Source organism: Patiria miniata, unplaced genomic scaffold (genome assembly GCF_015706575.1).
Source record: "Patiria miniata isolate m_02_andy unplaced genomic scaffold, ASM1570657v1 HiC_scaffold_19, whole genome shotgun sequence".
NCBI classification, from domain to species: domain Eukaryota; kingdom Metazoa; phylum Echinodermata; class Asteroidea; order Valvatida; family Asterinidae; genus Patiria; species Patiria miniata.
The window spans coordinates 8,834,948-8,858,162 of NW_024037057.1; the positions used below are offsets into that span (position 1 = coordinate 8,834,948).

The 23,215-nt window shown below is 40.1% G+C and overlaps 2 protein-coding genes across 4 annotated transcripts in view; both read right to left on the reverse strand.

The window, feature by feature from the left end:
- The window catches only part of LOC119725663 (ras-related protein Rab-44-like), a 39,180-nt gene extending 23,769 nt beyond the window's left edge, over positions 1-15,411 (reverse strand). For both annotated transcript variants that reach the window (XM_038197157.1, XM_038197156.1), the window contains exons 1-2: positions 15,118-15,411; positions 8,971-9,563 (exon numbers count right to left, since the gene is read on the reverse strand). In XM_038197157.1, the coding sequence (XP_038053085.1) occupies positions 8,971-9,083 (113 nt within the window). In that variant the 5' untranslated portion in view covers positions 9,084-9,563; positions 15,118-15,411. The remainder of the gene's footprint in view (positions 1-8,970; positions 9,564-15,117) is intronic.
- A 3,025-nt stretch (positions 15,412-18,436) lies between these two features.
- On the reverse strand, positions 18,437-23,215 carry LOC119725665 (di-N-acetylchitobiase-like). Of its 2 annotated transcripts, XM_038197159.1 has the most exons (7): positions 22,947-23,215; positions 22,357-22,495; positions 21,981-22,183; positions 21,372-21,543; positions 20,913-21,013; positions 19,582-19,746; positions 18,437-18,759 (listed from the first exon to the last, which is right to left on the reverse strand). In XM_038197159.1, the coding sequence occupies exons 1-7, from the start codon at positions 23,130-23,132 to the stop codon at positions 18,559-18,561; spliced, it is 1,167 nt and encodes a 388-aa protein (XP_038053087.1). In that variant the 5' UTR covers positions 23,133-23,215; the 3' UTR covers positions 18,437-18,558. The 2 variants fall into 2 exon arrangements, with proteins under 2 accessions (XP_038053087.1, XP_038053088.1); XM_038197160.1 differs by lacking the exon at positions 19,582-19,746.

Below are 23,215 nucleotides of genomic sequence, written 5' to 3' on the forward strand. Positions count from 1 at the left end.
TCAAATCAGATGTATATTATATAAACGAATCGCTTATGGTAATTAGTGAACGCTATACATCAAAAATCCTTCACACCTCATACCTAAGTGGTTTGTAGATTCATGGAGTGCATGTCAATCGTTTAAAAATTCCTCCGACAAAGGCACCGCTTTCGTCTTCCGTTCAGAAAGGATCTGATGATGGCTTAAGGTGTATGCGGCTTATGGTTTCATCTTTTTCCCTTCATCTTCAGAGGAGCTCTGTCTCCATGGCTACCGAGAATAGTTGGATCAATATTTGGCGCCTTTTTTAATACACCAATCTCCATGGTTTTGGTCTCCTAGACAACCATGGCCGTTCGTGATATTCCTTCGATGAGGTTGGCTTTTCCCTCTGGTGTGTAGAGTGAAGATCGCTTTGCAGGAAAACCGGGTCAATAACACAACGTGGTGTTTTGCCCGGCTTTTTCTTTCGGCAACATAAGTCACACGAAGTGGAAGCCAATACAGATGACGATCTTAGCCGACAAGTACTCGGCCAAAAGCCCGTATCCATCCCCCAGCTCGCCCTCGATTGAATTACGGAGGGAAAGAGCACGCGGTAAACAGCCGCCAAAACATGGCTCGGACGGGAAAGTTTAACTTTCTAATATGATTAGCGATCTGTGAGCATATGTTTGTCTCTTATTAGTGCCGGCACCATAGGATATAACTCGCTCAAGGTGGAAGTCCTTATGGTCCAACATTGTACAAAAAATCTTTCGGGTTTCAATTCATTTGGTCCTTTGATCAAATCATGGAACATTTGGCTGGTTCAAAGAACCGGCTAATTATCGGATGTCTGGTTTTCGAGGTTACCATATTGGCTTAAATACGCTAATCGGACATTACCATTGTTGATGAAGAAGACATCAAACGAAAGATTGTGGTTGATTAGGCGGGAAAAATGAGGAAAATTTAGAAATTATTGTGTGACATTTTACACAACATGTCAATTAAGGCGCTCTCGCCTTCTGATTTGACAAATGATTTCAATATCTAAAATAGTAAGTGACTGTAAAACTGTTAGGACTACAAATAGCTTCTCAACATGCAGCGTTCAAGAGCTGTGTCTGCACTGATCACAGCGACCCGCTGGGTTTTTTTTGTCATTTAAATTAATTTGATCGTGCACGAGACTGGAGTGTCAGAATTATGATATAAACGACATTTCAAAACACATTAATCTCTCTCTGTTGAAATGGTATGTAAATAGCTATAGAGTTGAAGATGAAGCCATGTTTAAAGTTATCACGAGGGCAGATAGGGGAAACATTTGGGGGAATTGTGCCTTTGATGATACAAGCATGGAATTTGGCACGCAGTCAGAGTATGTCAAGAGAAAGATAGGGCCATCGCAGATTCGTCCTTTGAAAAATTATAGGTAGAATAACAAGCAATTTTCAACATTTTCAACATGGCTGCCATTGCTTGTTATTCTACCTACATTTTTTCAAATGACAAATCTGCGATGGCCCTATAGCCAAATATCCTTCCCATGACATACTCTGACGGTGTGCCAAATGCCATGCTTGTATCGTTAAAGGTACAATCTCTGCATCTATCTGCCGTACTATACGTACGATACCTGTCTCTCATCTTCTGACAAGAATGCCGTTTTCGAAAAAAACAAAAACAAAAGAAGGTTGTTTCATCAACTGCACGCACGTGGCTGAACTTCGGCTTTTATCTCGCCCGATAATAAACACACCAGCCAGAACAAAATTACAGCAGCTTCGCCGTAGATTAATACAAGGAAAAAATGTCACTAGGATGTGACGAGCGATTGACAGTGTTATTTTGATCACGTCTACAAGATTGCGCCGAAGGTGTGACTAGTACCCTGAGGGGGCTGATCGAGTCGTGTCATCAGAGGGTCTGTGTGGGTAAGGAGAAATTCGGTCAACGGTTTTTTTTTCATTTCTCAGGTCGAAGATTCTGACTGACTTGTTTGTTGGTTTAGGACTTTGACAACCGTTTTTCACAAGACTGTTTGGTGTAATCGGTGATTTAGTATTCGCAGTGGTTTGAAAAGCGGAAATTTTTCCCTACTGCCGATGAATTACAAAGTCCAAGTGTTTTAAGGGCAACACGACCTCAAGAATTTGAACAGGATGTCTGCTTTCCGGCACAGCTGTCTTAGCAGACCTATTTTTATGAAAAACAAGTTGAAAGTCACCCTTGGCTGGTTGTTGACAGTCAACGGCTTGTTTCATTTCGTTTCACACCACGTCTTTGCGATGCTTCACGATGTTAATGAGCGCGCGTCAGTGGAGTGACTGGTGCACGACGTGATTTTAAAAGGACGTTTCAGTCAACCCACGTGTTTTGTTTCATGGAATGTCGCAATGTACTTCCGGAAAAAAAAATATGGGAAAAAAATATGACAGGACTCAGGCGTAGCCACGTTGGATGGACAAAGAGAAGGTCACGAAATCAATGGGGAATGAACGACAAATGAACGACTTCAATTATGACCTGAAATTAAACCTAGGGAGACATCGATTTTTCTCCGTAATTGACGGTGTAAAATTAGACTTAGAGGCGGGCTGTACGGTATTATAAGTAGCCATTAATTTACTGCTTGATCAAGCCAATTCCAAGATATTTGGAATAATAGAATTGAATTGATACACTCAGTATACTGTTGCATGGCAAAGTGAAAACTGCTGTCTTATTTAGGAAAAAAAAATGTTAGTGTCGGTTCTCTTGTCGCTGCATAGAAAGACGTGTCGCGTCTGTGAAATCTACCTGTAAGAGATAGCGCCAAAGCGACCAAGAGTGCACACATCTGTTAAAAAAAACCAACTGGCGGACATAAATTGCGGGAAACTGCGAGAGAACAACTCGACCATATGGACGAATATTACGTATGCACTCCCGTGTACGACCGTGCGTCCATGCACGCTCAAGACGTTGCCTCCAACCGTGACGTCATTCGGTGACGTCAACTATTGGAAAAGCTAAAAAGAAAAAGAAAAAAGAAGGCGGTTAGGGAGATATTAACTTCTCGCTCGTGGAAAAAAGCCCGTAAAACAGTAAAAAGACAGACGTTGCATAGACATGGAATAATTTGCGCATGACATATTACGGTAATCAAAACGGGTCTTTTGTTCTTCCTTATATCCGATAGAAGGCTGGCGAGTAATGTTTATTTGGTCAAATTCCGTTTATTTGAAGAAACCGGCGGTGGGAATAGTGGAAAATATTTTGACCTACGAAACTAGAGCAAAATATGTCACACGTAGTATAACCTTGAGAAGTGGAATGATATATCGCTCGTAATAAGGCCAGCAAAAACCAGCTGGCGTTCTGGCTGCTATACCTCAGAATGAATAGCTGGCGTTTTAGCTTTATCCTTCGTTTGATGTAAACATGTACAATATATTTTTTTATGAACACCTCTGTTCCTGCAATTTGCTTTCATAAAATCAGATTCTTATATCGTTGAAAACAAACATGTACGGACGATTCACGGACACTAAATACTGCTGTGTGATTTCTAAATCTGTTTTGTTGTTGGTCTCCTGAATTTGGTACAAAATTTGGCAATGTTAAAGTTATAAGAAAATATTTCGAAAGAATGTATGTTTAATGAATCTTGCAAGCTTTTTACCTCAACTCAGGTGAATTGTGCAGCCTAATTTTTTTTTTTTTAACAATCAATACTCTTTGTGTCATTTTGAAGCACCCCCTCCATTTCTGCCATACGGTGGTGCAAGCATTTATAATGGCGTAACATATTCCATTGTGTAATGCCTTCAACGAGAATTGAAATTATTATGCTCTTGCTAGCCAAAGTCAACGTACAGACCAACCCTTACTGAGAATGCATTTTCTATTTCTTTAATTTTACTTCAAGACGCTATTCCGATACACAAAGAAGCTTTCATGAAATCTACAAGCGAATCTCAACAAACAATAAGACCTTTTTACACTATCAAATTACGAGGCATCCGCGTGCCGGCAAATCCACCTCATTTTTATTCAATAAAACGACCCAAACAATGCTCGCACTTCCCGTGTGTTTCCAAAGCTTCACGATTTCCCCAAGGCGTGGATAAAAGTAATTTGATTCAAATCTCAGGATTTGACATTTAACTTCACCCGGCCATTATCGGTAAAAGCACTGTACCATTCATTTCAATCTGATAAGGCTTTCGATAGGTATGTAAGAACGAACAGTTAGTCTTTTTTTCCCATATCACTGATGGATCTTTTTTTTTTTGGCTGAAAACGGCGATAAACTGCCAAAAACGTCGATTTAACCTTTCAAAACTTGTCACAAACCCACAAAAGAGATACAACAAAACCCAATCAAACTCACACAAATGTGTGTATTGCTTGCAATTGGGGACCTTCTCTTGTCCCGCTTTTGTTTGTACTTTTTAGGAAGACCTCCCATGTGTTTTGTATACGAATCCAAATTGGGGACCCTATTGTCCTCTGTTGTTCAATGTCCCCTATTGAATGCAGAAACAACTCAATCCAACCCAACCCAACACAACCCAACTCAACCCACACAACCCAACCCGACCCACACAACCCAACCCAACACAACCCAACTCAACCCAACCCAACCCAACACAACCCAACTCAACCCACACAACCCAACCCGACCCAACGCTACCCAACACAATCCAACTCAACACAATCCAACTCAACCCACACAACCCAACCCGACCCAACGCTACCCAACCCAACACAACCCAACTCAACCCACACAACCCAACCCGACCCAACGCTACCCAACCCAACACAACCCAACACAACCCAACTCAACCCACACAACCCAACCCGACCCAACGCTACCCAACACAATCCAACTCAACACAATCTAACCTTAACTAACTATACCACACGTACTGTGAATATCTATATACGCATTGTAAATTATACGGTCACCGCTACATTCCTCCAAGTATTGATTTGCCCAATTTGGCACAAACGTGAATTGCCTAGAATGACATCACTCAAATATTTAAATTTAACAGCGGAGTGTCGCTCTAATTCAGTTATACATTTTCTCCATTCCCAAGACACGCTGGACGGAGTCTAACTGGGTTAACAGGCCGAACGCGTCAGAATATAGCAGTAATTTGCCCGCAAAAGTGGAACCGGCTCGTTTGACGTCTAATCGAATAGACCAATTTAAAAATCCGCGCGTTGCAAATACGCTACAGTTACGGGGAAGTCCGACAACAAAAACAACTTAAGCTTTCTGGTAAAAGTTTAATGATGTGAGATTAATAATACTGTGAAAGCTGTTGGTAAAGTTTCAGCCAAAATAATTTCCAAAACTAGCTTTTATTTTCTTTCTTACAAAATTGTGTATATAGTGTTGGGAACTTGTACCATTTAGACGTTCCAAAGATGAACGTGTAATTTGATTTCCTACTTGTTTTGTTCCTTAAGCCGGTCCTGCTGATGACACAGAAACACGGTTCAAAGTTTTATAATTTTCTCTCTCAATGAGCAAAGCCTACTGATCTAATTATCAGCAGGGTGTACCACCGTGAAAGCTTTCAGTAAATCGGTGAGCTTAGTAAATGGCGCAATTAACTGTAACCATGGCTACTCAGGAAATGTGGCTCGTTCCAATTCCCTTCCGAGTGCTCAGAGTGGCGCGCTTATAACTTTTTACAAAGAGCTATGATTTACGCACCGCTGAGCTGAATAAGGCGGACACGAAAGAATACCGAAGCTCTTGACGCAAAACCTCCCAAAAGGTGAGGGGAAAAATCGCTTACGGGACATTAACGAGGAAAAGGCTTTCCGGGTATATCCGATAGCCATAATCACGTTTTTCAAAAAAACAAAAACAAATTGAGAAAGGGTGCACTTTGGAACGGAGGTAGGTGATTCATTACGTGCTTATCAAAAGAAGCTCAGGAAAAGACAATGGCTGTTTTCATTTCGATATTCAGGAACACCGGCTTCTAAATGATTCTGAAGTAATCAGTGGCTTCTAAATATTATTGTAAAACCGAGGTTAGAGACAATACCAACGATTCTAAAACCCGCAAGGATTTTGCATATGGAAGAACAGAACACCAGTCTGACCACCACCGAACTGAAGCCATTGTGTCGACATGCAAGTCTTAGTAACCGATAACTTTCCTTGCCAAAATCAAACCATTCAAGCAGTGAAACTTCTGCAGAACTCCTCTTTAAGGAATTTCCCGAAAACTGTTTTAATAACCATCGTGTAGCATCCTACCGATATGACATGACAGATTGCGGTCAATCTTCAGACATGTTGCTACCCGCTCTCTGATGGTCTAAGGCCTGAGTTCATTAACTTTCATGTAGTCCAACCCACATTGACACATTGCTGTTAAAAAGAGCAGTGTTGCTTGACAATCATGTTATGTCGAAATGAGAAGAAATGTAGGTATTGTTCCAAATCTCGGCTTTTATCTTCAGCAAATTAAACTCACGATTTAATGTCAAGAAAATGTCATGTCTTAATTCAAAATTACAGTTAATTTTTAACAGATTTGCAGTTATTTTTACCAGTGATTGACAATAAAGCGATTTGAGGTGAGTGTTCAGTTTTTCAAATGTTTTCTTTTTAGCCTTATCGATCTAATCATCTCCTCTGTGAAGAAATGAAATCACGTCATTCTCTCCCTTCCGCACGTGGAAAAGGTAACTTTTATGTCAGCTAGTTTTATCCATAATCCAGCAAATCCTTGACGTCAAGAACATGAGTATGATATATATCTTATTACAACAGAAACAAAGGCACAGCGAGTCTCATGTTGAAGGCAAAGAACCTACCGTGGTTGGGAAATTCGTATTTCGGAAACATGTCACGTTTTGGAACATGCATCATGTCATGACGTACTATATTGTGTTTGATATCTGTTCTTTTGCGTAGCCACGGATATGCGTTGCCCAAAATGTAAATGTTCATGTCAAACACTACAAAAGGTACGTATACACACCCAGACTTGTTTCACATACCTAGTGTGGACTTTCCTTTCTTTTCGTGTAGTTAAGGAACACCAGTGGAAAAACTCATTTTTCTCAAACTGTGAAAACTCTTACAACCCAATTTTTTTTCAATGATTCCCTTTAGTGTTTCTCTTCATTCTGCTACAGATAAACCTAACCCAAAAATGCCTCTAAACCTGTTTTCCAGAAATGGGGAAACACTGTGTGGACGTGGGCAAGTCCACACTTCGTCGCTGCTACCTACATTATGTGGACGTCTTTTGTTCGGAAGTCCACACTGCGTATGTAAGACAAGCTCACCCGGGCATTTGCAAGTATGATGACGTGTGGACTTACACCAAAAGAGATGTGCATCTTCGTTTACTGAAAAAAACCCATAATCTTGACTTATTCAAATATACAACTAAACACCTGTTTCCATCTATTCTCGTTCCAACAGGTGGAACGAAGGTGAAACTCTATTTAATTTGATCAACAGTCGGTGTTGGATAAGAAGAAGATCCTGCAGTGTGAATTGACTTGATACCTGCACGTATAGATTTGGTTAGGGTTAGATTCTGTCTGTTTAAGTCCTTAAACCTGACGTTGGATAAACGTGGTTATGATCTCTATTTCTCTATATCTGTCTCTTCATAAGAATGTTTTCAAGATTGATAGGTTTCATAAGAGTGTTTTTGTATTGCCAGAGGATGCAGCTGCAATGTTGCGTCAAACGAAGGGGTAGATTTCAGCGCCTCGAAAAGCGCTTGCCAATTGTCGAGATGAGGAGTGTCACAACCAAGACGCGCTGCTAAATCCAGCTGAATTCTCGAGAGCTTTTCCTCGAGGGGAAGGGGCGAGGGTAATCCGCTCCTTAGCGACCAAGACACGCTCAGAACCTCCATCAACACGGGACGAGAGAATGCAAGGAAGCAGGAAGCAGAGGAATGAAATCAGGGGAATAATCTGAGATGTTTCCCCAAGGAAGGACTGGGGATGGTTCAGTCTGATGGGTCATTACAGATTTATGGCTCGTCATCACACAACCATATGCCTGTGGTATAGATCGTGGGGAAGATAGTACCGTCCGTGGCGATGCATAGCATAATGGCATTTGGTGTTGCTAACACCACGTCATGTTTATCATTGCTTGAATTATTAAGAGAAAACAGAGACAATTTTTTTGTTGTGAAATCTGCTGTTTAGTCCACTGTGTTTTATCCGTTTATCCTTCGAATATAAATATGCCATTCGCTGCAATATTCTTTGATAAAGACTTTTTTGTAAGGGAGAGGGCGTTCAGTTTTGATTCTTTCTGTCATAAAATCTATAACCCATCTTGTTTTTCCTTTCAATTCTACGTTAGTATTTCATGCAAACATTGGCGTTGCATTTATACTGTTGTACTTTTTGCCTCTGAAGAAGTCGTTGCTAAGGATGAAATATCAGGCCACTCTAATATTTGTATTGCTTATTTCAGGTCAATCCAGTCAGTGGGCAGTTTGCAGCAGTTTCATTCATTTTCATTGTACCTGTTCTGTTTGTTTTATTTCCTGTAAATATCATAAATAATGATTCCGTCATTTATCAAACTTCCTTGCTAATTTCATGCATACGCATAATGAAGTGGATCGAGAGCCCCAAAACACCAATCTTGATTTTGCGTGCACCAACTCGCAATTAAGAAGTGTTGAACTCAAGACGTCATGGGACATTGAACACAGTTAATAAGGTGGGCTCCCTCACGCTGCAAAGGCCAGGCAGCACGCACACGAGGTGCATGGTTGCTTCTAAGTGCAATGCCCCATGCATCTCCTTGCAAGATTGAGTTGAATTTTGGAAAGGTTGGAAAGAATTTTGGACCAGCCACGTGATACTGTCTTGCCATTTCGTGAGTTTTTTCTAGTCTAAAACTGAAATGACGACTTGGCTTACTGGACAATCCCATAAAGATGCTTTAACTAGCAAGTTTGGCTAAACCATAACTTGGTTTGATTAACTATATGTACTCACCCCGCCAGCATAGCCGTGCCTCCAATCTCCGTAAGCAGACTGTTCCAGTGGAGGTGAACTCCCTTCGATGCCAACTCCTCCATACTCGGGGAATGTTCAAACACGTAATCCATGTTTGACGGTTTCCTGGTTTTAAACCAGGTTACGAAAGCCGATAACCCAGTGAAGAAGTACAACTGATAACTATAACCACAGATCCAGGTTATCAGCACATTTAGTGTTGGCTTTTCAGCCTCGCAGTTCTCACAGTAGATTTTTTTAAACTGACAACCAAAGTTTATCTACTAGCTGTAACTGTAACCACAGGTTAGTTAACAATGACCAAAGGTTACCAGTTCTGGTTACCGGGGGATTCAAGTTAATTATTTACTCATATTCTAACCGATCATATGTTCATCTCGATTGAAGGATTCATCAGAATGTCTTTGGTATACGCATTTCGTCCTCACCACGACGACCGTGCAGAGACTTGACCGTTCCCAATGAACAGGTTGTGTTTTCTAATATCCTCTCCGGACGTTTGTCGACGAAGGAGACAGCGCAGATTATGTTTCACCCGAGTGTCTTCAATTTATTGGGGATGTCAAGTAGACCTGTCGAGGAAAGAAAAAACAGAATGCACTCTGTTTACAAGAGGCACTATAGCAAGAGCAGTTACCGGGATGCACTTTTAAAGAAGCCATCTACCTTACCTAGGGATTGTGGTTTCAAGAACGCGTAACACTATCCACCTCAACGGGACAAAGAGCACAGAATAAATAAGGGGAAGTCAGAGTAAATATATTACAGTAACATTCCTATAGAGTTAAATCCAAACTCTTTCGTTTTTTATAATAAGCGAGCTGTCTTTAAAAGGGACATCTCTCGTATGGATTGTCATCATAGTAAATGTGAAAGTGCGGTCACTGAACACATGCGATCGATAATACGCGCTATCTGGTGAAACACTTACCTATTTGGCATTTTAACTTCACCCCAACACAGTTGCCCTTGGCATAATTTCATGAAACTGTTAAGCAGAATAGAGCTGAGCAAATTTATGAACTAAGCAAAAGCTAGCGGAGGGCCAGTCACAAGTAATGTAGATCGTACGGCAATTTGGTTGGTTACCAGTGTAACTATACGCAAAATTCCATGTAGGGCCATATGCAAAATGCTGGTAATCAGGTTCTAATGTTAGTGTTCACTTCTTTATTTTTTTTTTCTCTCTCTCTTTTACCGAAGATCTATGTCGTGTAACATCATGTGGAAACATTTATTTTGTATGTTTGTTTAAAACTGTGCAAACATTCATTGGAAAAACTCAAGACAAAAATCTTGGGCAAAGCAGCGAAAACCCAAGTCTGGCCTCTGCTTAAGCTGACTGCGCCCGGAGGCATGCTCCGTAAATCGGGGAGTTTGGCGGCCAATTCCGACGAGTTCGATCGTAGAGCGGGGTTATATCGCGTTACGGTGTTCTTCCGGTAGAGGGGGCGTGCAGTGGTGAATCTATTATTCTTATCAAGTGTCTCTGCCGTTTGCAGTAGTCATGCAGGATTATCTGTGTGGGTGTCTGCACTTTGCTGTTGATGTAAATACGAAACATCTCCTTGTGTTGTTGTTTTTTTCTCCAATTCGAAAATATAACTCTTATGTTATTTTGAAGACAGTTGTCTTAAATCACATCGAAATCTTATTGTAACAAGATGATCAAGTCAGTAAACAAGAAAGTTAATTTACATTTGAATATGTTAGTTTTAATATGAATGTTAGTTTTAATATGAATATTATTCTAATATGAATTAGGCTTCAGACGCAATATGGTATAGAAATCTTGATGTAATTTTAAATTATTATTAATGCTAATTTTCTCTTTATCAAAATTTAAATTTGAAAAAAGTGACAATGTTTTAAACGCACCTTGTTGATAGCTGGTAGACTGTAAAACATTAAAATATGTTTGGTATCAAGAAGTTAAAACGCAAATGTGCCTGATGTCACTAGACCTTACACGCATTCTTTTCAAAGGAAAATCCATCTCTGTCTCACTCTCCACATAAACGACAAATTGGGTACGAAAGGATCACAGCACTTGCGCCTTCAATGGCATTACGCCCACGAAGCATAATACATCAAATCTATTGAATACGGTTGAATGGGCGCGCCATATACCAACTTCTGAAGCTGATGAAACTGCATCAAAAATACATGTAGATTTATACAAGCGGCGCCAGGTAATCCCATGGGTATGGTATAACCTTTCAAAAAAAGTCTTTATACTTGGTGGTTATAATAACATAATCCCTTTGTTGGATGCAACCACCGCAATACAAGAGCATTCTAAAAGTAGAGGATTTTCTTTGGAAAACACTGTTTCTTTCTAAGGCAACATGCATGATATAACATTATTATAACATTATTATAACACTACAATACAAGAGCATTCTAAAAGTAGAAGATTTTCTTTGGAAAACACTGTTTCTTTCTAAGGCAACGTGCATGATATAACATTATTATAACATTATTATAACACTCTATATAAAAGGATTCTCAAACATAATGACTTTTTTTTTACATGAGCAATTTGCGCAAAACTGCACGACGAATACAATCAACAAGGATTGGCTGGCGGAACGCTTCTTATATTTTATCACAAAACAATTTTTTTAGGTGGTGTATACATTTTCAGATGGAAACGAATCTTTACCAGGTTTTGAGAAATTAAAAGCCGCTATATTCAGCACGGATTGATTTTATAACATAATCCCTTTGTTGGATGCAACCACCGCAATACAAGAGCATTCTAAAAGTAGAAGATTTTCTTTGGAAAACACTGTTTCTTTCTAAGGCAACTGCATGAGCAGATGTATCAAGTTCCCCCAGATTTGATTAAACTCCTCAGTAGCCGCTATTACATTTCATATTCTTTTTTTTTTTTTACCGTCGAGAGATCCGTTTCGGATTTCTATTAGGAGAGCTCCTCAGAGATATTTCTATTCAATTTGCACAATTACATTATATCTATACGCTATGTATATCTTATGAATATCCTGTCTATATCCTACGTATATTCTATGCATTTTCTATGTATATTCTATGAATAGTTTATCATTCATAATGCACAGACTATAGAGGAATCGTCGGTTCAATCCTCGAGTGTTGATTTATTGATTTTAGATGGACGATATACCACCAATGACCTCCATGTGCGATGAGATATCAATGCGGTGTTATACTGCAGAAATATGTTAAATAAAGGGATGAAAATTAAACCGTGGGGCTGTGAATTTTACTAAATTGTGACATCTTCATTATGTCAGGAACAGGATGTAACTAAAATTTGTGGTTACCCTAACCCTAACACTAGTTTTCAGTTATACTTGAAATGGATAAACTTTACATTGCTGTGTTTAGAATTATTTTGATTTGTTCTAAGGCCCCCCCCCCCAAAAAAAAAAACAGTCTCCGGTTTCTGGTATGGAGCTTGCCCAAAAAGTGGTGCGGCGACGCGGCTTTTTTTTTTTTACCTGTTTTTTTTGCTTTAAATGTGTGCTGATGACTGCAAATGGTGCCCGACTAAACTTAGTGCAAATATATGGGAGTCCAGAGAGGCCACATAAAGCTCATTCTCGACCATAACACAATCAAAAACACGTTAAAATTGTGCAGCAGCAGGATTCCAGTCAAACCAGTGAATTTGGCGGTTTTGAGACATCATCTTTCATTGAAAAAAAAACTTTTTCATTTTGCCGACGCGCATGGCTACGGCGACGCGCGCGCATACCAGAAACCGGAGACTTTTTTTTTTGGCCTAATGGTTTCAGAGTGGAAAGTGGTCATGTTTACAAACCTCGGCTTCATCTCGGCTTCAACTTCATCGCTGACTCTGGAATAATCTAGGAACCTTTGATGCTAGAACTTATTGAACAAGTTGAAATATTGGCTGGATAATTGTAGCTCGATGTTCGATGCCATAGGCTTTACACTAACGAAACTGAACCATTAAGCCAAAGCCAGTACGAAACCAAGGTTTGAAAACACTTGTAATGTATACCAAAGCGACACACTTCCTTCTGCGCGAAGTTTAAGCAAACGTGAAATATTTGCACTCGATGGAGCGATCGTGGCGGCGCTTGCGTAGTCATTTCCTGCATAAAGAGCGATTATTGATGGGACACTCAACCCCTCGCCAAAGAAAAAATCTCCAAATCCTCTTTGGTTGCAAGAGCCGAAACGGGAGCTTTATTATGCGTGAAATAATTGCTCTTCAAGCGTTTCCCGAAGGCCAATCATTATTTTCTGAATGAGCAATTGCTATTTAATAGCCCGATGCATGCGCGTATATGACTACAATTTCCATAGAGGAAGTGCGTTAGCATGATGGTTTAATATAATGGAATTTCGTGTCAACGTTTGTTACTCCACTTACGTTATAACCTGTCACTTTTCTTTTTCGGTTTGGTAAAACTCCTCATTTTAAAGAATAATAATTGTTGTGAATAATTTCCAGACTTTTTAAATTCACTTCTTTGCATAAGATATTGTGACCTGCAACGGCTGCAAGCCCCATTCTAGAAAAAAAAACTCACCATGTTGGTTTGGTAAAATTCTTCATTTAAAAAATATATTATTGCGAATAATTTCAGACTTTTTAAATTTACTTCTTTGCAGAAGAGATTGTGATCTAGATGCAAGCTCTATTCTAGAAAAAAAAGCACCAAAGGATAACTATGACAGGTGGACACGGTGTCTTCGGTTAAACGAGCCTTTTCAACGTCTCTAGAATGTCTGAGGTATCTTTTAGACTTTGCCCAGTTCAAGATTATTAAATGAACGAGTAAGAAGTACCGGATCAAATCACCGTGTATCTTAGTTCATTCAACTGCAATGTACTTTTGTTCCAGTGTCTCCGGGGGCAATAAATGTAAGACTACTACGTTTGATATACTAGATCTAACTCTAGATCAAAAGTAGACATGGTATGTCTACATGGTAGACACTGAAGCTTCTTCGTATATAAAATATTTTCAAAGACGAAACTCGTTCGTTGATCATAAACGGACTTCGGATGCAATATTTGTACAATCTTACCAAATCACAGTTTCCTCTTTCGGCAAGTGCTATTTTTTATTATGATCTTTACTTTCAACTGCAGTGTTTTTTAATATATGTAAATAGAATCTAGAATACATCACCTGTATTGTAATAGGGTTGTAGGCATATACTGTCTTTCTTGGTTATACATCACGGCAAAAACTAATTATTTCTGAGCAAATCTAGTGAAGTGCTTAGTCAAATATGCATTACCCTGCAGATATTAATGTATGCAAACGTGCAACCAACCAGACACAATGCTGTTACATTCTCCGGTCCTATATCCCGCCTTGCAGGCTGAACGCACGCGACTTCAAGCACTTATCACGATATACCATAGAGACATTGCTACCGCAAATGCAGTGAAAAATACAGTGCGTTCAAGCGCCAACCAAAGAAATGCAAGAGCCATTTTAAATACTTGACTTCAGAATTGCACAGCTGTGATGAAAATTTTAGAAGTTAATTTACGAAAAGTATAGGTATAAGATTATAAGGCTTGTATATTTTCTGATGTGGGAACTATTTTTTTCTTATCTTTTTGTCTTCAAAATTTATTACACTAGAATGTGTAACATAGGAATTTTGTACAACACACTGCACAGGTACGTTTTTTGTGTCGTGATTTTGGGGAAAGTGAGAAAATAAAGGTGTTCAGCATCGATGCAAAATTTACAGAGCAAAATCCTGCAAAATCCATGAACAACAATGAATAAAACTATCCATACTTCATGGCAACATTATTTTCACTCTAAATATAGCGTGACTATAAATACTTGAAGACGAATGCTCTTTTCATCATGTGTGATCCTAGCAACCACTTTAACCGCAGTAACTATTTATGCACGCCCACACTCAACAATGATAATTGCACATTTGTTGTACATCATAATAAGAGTTAAAAAAAGAGATAAAATTATCAGGAATTTCCTGTCTGACATATGATTCAAACGAAGACTGACGTTGCAGCTACCGCAGTATTTTGGCTGAGGAGACTTAAGCTTTAAGTAAACAAAACGAGAACTCTGCGTTGTGAAAAATAAACATATTGTAAACCAAAAGTAAGTGACCTACCTTTCGAACATCCAGGTAACCTTCGTTGTTACATTCGAAACAACCACCCGCTGTACGACTTTGAACTAAACCTTTAACGACCACTTAGAAGATAAAATGATGATGAGTAAAATTCATTCCATAAGGTACTGCCTGATTGTAACGTGGTTCCCAATCTATCGATGGAGTACACCGGCTGTTCTCTTGCCAGGCTAATGAAGACTGTTTAATCATAGAAGCAGGGCATCACTCTCACGTTGACTCGACTATAGATAGCGGAAGCTGCTTCTATTCTATGCGTGCGTCGGTGCATGCTGTGTGTGAGCGTCTGGCTTATTTCTGAATTCGTGGGTAGTATCGTCGAGCGGTGATGCAGAGAGGCGGTGAATTAGCTTGAGGAGCAGGCAGTGATGGGGAGGTGCAGCATCCGACGGCTGATTCATGTACGGGAAGCTAAGCTTGGAATAAATTATTTACAACTAACTGCTGTCACCCACTGGCTATTTCATAAGGTATTTTGAAATGTCCGTGTGTGTTCATCACGAAGCTTTGGTACCGCGATTAATGTACTTAGCATGGCAATTTGGTGCTTGAATCTGAATCCTAAGAAGAATTAACAAGAATGGGGTAACACTGTATTTCTCCAAGGTGGTTGTGAGCTGCGTTATGTTTAGCGACAATCGCAATGAGTCCAAACGAATCAGCTGTAGCCTAGGCCCTATAGTCATGTATCTCAGTTACGTTATATTCACGCCACGTGGGCGTCCTTTTGGGGTAGTTAGACATTTTGTCCGGTTCGCTCCATCAGTTCATTCCTCGAGACCATTAGATTACAGGGAACTTGGAAATATCAACAGGACTACGCAATAGTGCGCAGGTTGCATGGCCGTTTAATTATCACCAGAAAGTCCCGCGATATCTCCCATAATAATCCATTCAAGGCATCTGAATATGTTGTTGCTACGCTGGGTTGTTTTGGTAGGGGTGGGTGGGGTTGTCTGGAGTTTTGGGAGTTTGTCTCATCTTTGTAACATTGCAATGGTTGATAGTGACTATACTTTTAGGAGTGGCGTACGTGATCATCGACATTTCTCCCATATAGTCTTAGGTTAACCCTTCACAGAAAATGAAAGATGATGAAATAAGCTTTAATGTGTTTCAAACACCTTGGAGAGTTTTGAGTAGTTTTCCTATTTTTTTGATGTGATGGTAATCACTGAAGTCTATAGACTTCTCGATGACAGCTTAATAGGTCTGCAACATTATACCTGAACGCCATATTGGGTCCCATAGCGAGGCAATACTTTTAAAACAAAGTCACCATGGCGTCGATTTTATGTAGGGAGGTAGGTTGTTTCGTAAGAAGCCCGTTCTGACGCTGAGAGTAACCTCTCTTTCAATCCGCTAAAAGAAACCATGGAGTAACATTGCAGCCAGTATAACACCTTACAGTGGCCAATATTCAATTTGCCTTATTGAATTCGTTGCCAATTGAACACACTCGCGAAATTTGAGGTGACAAAATGTCGATCCAGCTCGTCTCGAGAGGGTAAGAACCTAATATTTTTGTAGTTGTTCCTTCCACATGCACCCCCCCCGCGTCCATTTGTCCACGCCCACACAATTTACTACATATATCGATGTCGAGCCATTAATATATTAAAAGACTATACTACAGACATCAAATTAAAGACAACGAAAACTCTAGAAACGGCAAGACTGAATGGATACTGCCATGCCGAGAAAATGAGTTCGCCGAATAAGAAATCGTGATTTCCCTGAACGATGCTTTTATTTCGTGGTGAAACGCAGGACAATGACGAACATGAATTATGCAATCACGTCTGCACGCAGCGTTGGCGCAATTACGAGCAAATTTGGGCGGGACGGGAATATGCCGCCAGGAAATGATCATTAATAAGTAGCCAGACGACTGTTTTATGCATAGATGACTAAGCAGATGTGGGGGCGCCATATAATCTCCGAACGTTCACCAATGAAGACAAATTTGGAAACAGAAGAAATCTCAACAGCTGCGAGTTTTTAATTTAGAATACTTAATTCATAGTCCTTTTTCAAAGGATGTCATGTTCACGAAGAAGAAAAAAAGGTTTAAATCTTTTAATTATTAAGGTAAAACTGCAATTCTTATTCGACTTGAACCACTATGCCATTTTTATGAAAAACTTGCACTGCACATGATCTAATAAATCCAAAGTATGAGCTATTTTCCTTTATAATATTCTTTTTAAAGCTGTTACGATACAGTGACAAAACAAAGACTGATCACCTATCAGAAACGGTGCTTTAACTTTGTTTTATGTAATTTCAGCGGTTTTAGCACAGTAGCATTTGGTATGTTTCTGGGTACAAAAAGTACACCTTTAAAAAAACCCACACAGACAGACAAAACAGATATACATGTACAAATATCTATTATAAGATGGAATTTTGCGTCGGGGTGATATAAATCAAATTATAGGTTTTGCCCTTCACGGACGTTTAAACACTGTATACTCAGTGTGTTACCTCCCGAGTGAAAGTTGGAAAACTTTCACCCGAGTGATTTTTTCCAACTTTCACTCGGGAGGTAACACACTGAGTATACAGTGTTTAAACGTCGGTGAAGGGCAAAACCTATAATTTGATGTACAAATTCCTTTGACTATGTCAACTATGAAAGAATAAAAACTTTAAAAGCATTGTTGCACTTTTTCTCCTTTTTTACGTAGCCATTCTCTTATGAATTCAGTTTGAAGCTATTTCGCATTTCACATTTATTTATGCAATTCTACACAGATTGTATGCTCTATCCCCATCAATCCTCCCCCACCCACAGAAAAATAAAAGCTGTCTGTAAAATGATATTTCGAGAGCAGGTGAGTGTTTTTCCCCCTCACATTGTAAAAACAATATAACCAAATACAACTGCCTGTACAGGGTAAGTAAAAAAAAAAAGCCAAATTTCAGGACTATTGGTTTAGTGAAGTTCTACAAGTAGCACTTTTAAAATCTAGGATATGAAAGCCCAATTCATATGCTTTCTTTTTAGTACAAGATTCATTCAAATCACTCATGTAATGTTCAATTTATGGAAGTTTAAACACAACCACCGTATTAAAGTTCTGTCCATGGATCACAAAAAAGGTGTGCGTTCTTTCAGCAAAACGAAAACAATTCACACTGACAGAACACTTACCTTTTTGTGATCGTGGACAGAACTTTAAAACGGTGGTTGTGATTAAAATTCCATAACTTCAAAATTACATGAGTGATTTGACTGACTCTTATACTAAAAAAAGCTTATGACTTGGGCTTTCATATCCTAGATTTTGAAAGTGCTACATGCAGAACTTCACTAAAACAATGGTTCCAACATTTGGGGTTCGTCTTTTTTTACTCACCCTGTATTGAATGAAAAAAAAAGAGCACATCTAAAGCTTTTCTGCATCAAAATCAGGGCTAAGGCAAGAAGTACTTCCCAATTGCATCCCACATTGCTTTGGTAAGCTTCTCAGCCTTCGGGTCATCGCTGTAATCGAGACTGTCAGCGTTCCACATCCCTACCCCACGGAGTTTCATCTGCTGGGCGTACTTGTAGCGCGTGGTCAGGCTCACAGGATCGTCATACCACACTTGGTGGATAACCTTCGTGGCTGCATCCTGCATAGGAGGCAAAGTTTTACACTTAAAGGGAATGTACATCATTGGTTTTTGCTGTAATTTTCAGAAATGAACTATTTGGGGGGTTAGTATAATAGATCAAATATTGTTGCACTGACATGTTTGACGTTTTGTGTTCGAAAATGCTGGAAAAACCAAGAAAAACAAAAATATTTACGTAGTCTGGTTCCCTGACTCCACTGGCTTCACACCAGGTGCCATAATTTTACAGGATGCTTTAGCATGTCATTTACCAACATCCTAGTAAGGTATTTCGTAACAACTTGGTAGTTTTATTTTTCGATGTTTGCAAATGTTGTATTTTCCCTTTAAGGTCCACAGATAAAGGTTGCAACTGTCTGGTCTCTTTTACTATATTCTAGTTTTGCATATTTATAACGAACCCCCGTCATTTGATTGGTGGGCCGTTGATCACATGTCATTGAATTCCAAAACTACAAGTTCTATTGCACAGTAAATAGAAGTTCCATTGCATGGTCCCATTGATTGGTGGCTCTGGCTAATCAGATTATGACGATCATCAGGTGTTGTGTAAAACAAATAAAGATGTGCCGTCACATTTGTGCAATGGAAAGACTATTAAGTTCATTTGGTGATGGACAAAATGTTCCATTCCGCTCAGCTTCGCCTTGTGGACTGGAACATTCAACTGCACCTCCCCCCTCAAAAATCCCCCCCCCCCTCAAAAATCCACTCTTATGTACCTGGGAACGTTGAAAGAGACTAACAAGAAACAACTGGCACAAAAACAGGAAAATAACAGGCCTGGAGTGTACTAAAAAGCTGACTTTAATATTTTACCACATAGTTGAAGTAGGGAGCCTGGTAGGTTGTGTTGTACAGCCGCCCGCTGGTAGAGTTATTGTCCAGCAATTTAATGACGACAGCATAGTTGAACTGTCTGCCTGCAGCATCACTGCAATTCACACCGCGGAATGGGACATGAGGAATGGAGCACACGTTGGTCTGCATATAATAAAGGGAAAATTGGTGTACTTCAGAAGTTCGGTAGAATATTGCGCACATAACTGTTGTCTTTAATGCATCGAAAACAAGACTTGGCAAGGCTTAGTTATGGCCAAAAAAAAAAAGGCTTTGGTTTCTGGTATGCGCACGCGTCGCCATAGCCATGCGCGTCGGCGAAATGTAAAAGGTTTTTTTTCAATGAAAGATGATGTCTCAAAACCGCCAAACTCACTGGTCTGACTGGAATCCTGCTGCTGCACAATTTTAACGTGTTTTTAGATGGGGTTATGGTCGAGAATAAGCTTTATGTGGCCTCTCTGGACTCCCATATATTTGCACTAAGTTTAGTCGGGCACCATTTGCAGTCATCAGCCGACATTTGAAGCAAACAAATCAGGTAAAAAAAAAAAAAAAAGCCGCGTCGCCGCACCACTTTTTGGGCAAGCTCCATACCAGAAACCGGAGACTTTTTTGGGGGGGGGCCTAAGGGATGTAGTCCAGTCCATCACAAGTCCATCACAAGTCCATCACAAGTCAAGCACAAGTCAAGCACAAGTCAAGTCACAAATAAAAGTGGATGAACAATAACAAAAGAATGTCTTTGTCAAAGCTCATTTGAATAGCTTATGATGTGAGTAGGGACTGAAAGACTTGCGATGGACTTTACTACTTCCCCGACTGTGACTGGTCCCTGACCAACTTCGTCTAAGAGGTCTACAACCCCGTCCAAAATGGTTGGGACACTTCCTGAGCCTGCCACGGTCACCCACTCCCCCGCTCCCCGGTCAATGTTGTTCTCTCCAGCTGATGGAGCACACACCGCGCAATGAGAGACAACATTGAACGGGGGCCGGGGGGTTGGGGGCCCAGCGAGATTTGGCCAGGATTGTAGGTATGAGGCTTCGGAAAGTCTGATCGCTGAACAAAAGAATTCCCAAATAGGTAGCTACAAAGTGGTGGAAAACGTGTTTTGAAAAAAAAAAAAGGATTAATTTCAAATATGGTTATCTCGGGATGACCTTTTCGCAGGATGTAGAGGCTTTTGTCACTTCGTGAAAACAACGTCAATATAATAAGGACAAGCAACACCCTCAAAGCTTCCGCATGTGTAGTGGTTGCAAGGCCCCTTGACAATTCTTGTAAGGTCCTAAAGAAGAATAGGTTACCTTATTATCAAGGTTGGTGCAGTTGTAGTTGTATCCATACCAAGGCACGCCCAGGACTAATTGATTAGCAGGTATGCCCAGCTTAAGGTAGCCTTCAACACCTGTCACAGAAACAAAAAAATATTTACAATTTTTAGAACATCCCAAAAGTCAAATCCGAAAAAGCTGGTTAGCATTTCAAATTAAAAAACATTCAGCCATACATTAGAACTATAACTTTTTTGGCTCCTACTCAATGTAGGAGTAAACATAAAAGTCTGAAAAAAATTAGGACAAAATGTGACATTAATTTTTCTCAAACTTTGAATTTTTTTGCCACATTTGAAACATTTTTTTTGAGAGGAAGTAACTTTAATGGTCCTTGCTGTCATAAAAGCTGATGGATGTATGCATCAAACTAAATACAATAACTCATGATCATCGTGCCAATTATTTGATTTACTCCGAGCATTAACTAACCTGTGGCTGTTTTGTTGTAGGGCGAGTTTGCCATGGCAATGCAATCTCCATAAATCTGGCTCTGCTCATCGTACGACATCACAAAGAGAAAGTCACAGGCATCGGCAAGGCCTTTGTAGTCATAGCAACGGCCGTCGGTGCAGTTAGGCGACCAGGCAACATCAAATGTAACCTGAAGAGTCAAGATGAGGAAACACTTAGTGATGGAGCCACAAGTTAGCTTTATTTCTGGTCCCTACCATTACGGGCGCATTTAGAGGCTAGGGGGTGTGGGGTGCCTGTGGCGTGTAATCGATTTGTCCGTAAAATCATGCGTCCGTCGGCAAATGGGCCAGTCTGGAGACTATTGAAGACAGCAACCAATTGTCTGACAGAGCCCACGATCGTCTGCATGAACCGCACCCTGATAGGAAGATTTGGCCTGCCTCTTCTCCCTTGTTTTTGCAACAGCTGAGAAACAAATTCCTGTCCACCTTTTAGCAGGGATATTCTGTCAGCAATTTGTTTGTCCACACCCCCCCCCCCAACTTCCCATTCAATGTTCTCAGATGATGCCCCTGGCCACCTTCATCAAAATAGATAAACCAAGAAATGGAATTAAGTACTTACCTGAGATCCTGGGATGGAGATATGGAAAGCTTTGGTGGTTTCACCGACGAGTGTCGTCAAGTACTTGGCCTGACTGGCATTGAGCGGATACTCAATGTCCAGATTGATCCCGTCCATGTGACCCTTGATGGCGCGGTCAACCTGTGCCATCACCCAGGCACTGCGGTCAGCGATGCTGGTCAGATTGGCCACAGGAAAATCGCCTGTTCATTTAATCAGAATAAGAAATGGTGTATGAATGCATGTCCTCATGTGAAGAGGCCATGGCATTGTGTACATTCAAAATGAAAAAATTCATGAGAGGGCCCTAAAAACAAAGTAACATGTGACTCAAAAATGCAAGAAAATTAGTGTTTAATCGAAGACTCCAACCGACCTAGAAGTGTGACCCTGACGCCTTGAGAATGTGCATAGCACATCAGGTCTGCATCGTAGTGTCCGAACATCACGACTGTGGTCAGTTTGGTCCAATCATACTTCATCCAGTGTGGTCCACCCAACCAGAATGCAAACACCTGCAATTTGCAAGTAAAAGTTAAAAATTAAGGCAGTGGAATTTTAGAAGAATAGGCCTAAATACAATAGGGCCTACTAGAGTTAGATTACGATTTTTTAATTGTAATTTGTATACTTCTCAATACAAAACCAAGGCCTTCATAAGACCGTTTTGAAAGAAGGTTGCAACCTGACCTCAGCGGTCGTGTACAAAGTCTTTGGAGAGACAAGACAATTTTCAAAGTATTTCCTAACAAAACTGGAAATGTTTCTCAGTCCCAGATTCATGTCTTAATTTATCATCATTTTTGCAATGAATGACCTTCATTGTGATGATTGATATATGAAGAAAAAAGCAGCGTCAGGTTGCAAAATTCTTTCAACAGTTTTAATCTAGTGACATATTATCTTTAAATTCAAACTTTCTGTAATAAAAATTATGTCACGTTTTGAAGCAAGTTCGTGTCCCACCTCTTTTCGCGGCGGCGTTTTGATCACATTGCATAGCGCAGGAGCTGAACACGGACAGTCTCCGTTCGGTGACTTGAAACGGCTTTCTGCGATCAAACACCATCCCTGCACGAAGAGAAGGAAGAACAGAAGAACTTGGACAAACTTCTCCATTTCTCTTATTGCAATTTTTTTGTATTTGCACATGCGATTTTACCAGGAACTTCCGTGTTTTAATATAAACACGCTCAAAATACCGACCTGGCGTTGTGTCACGTGCCGTGTCAGGT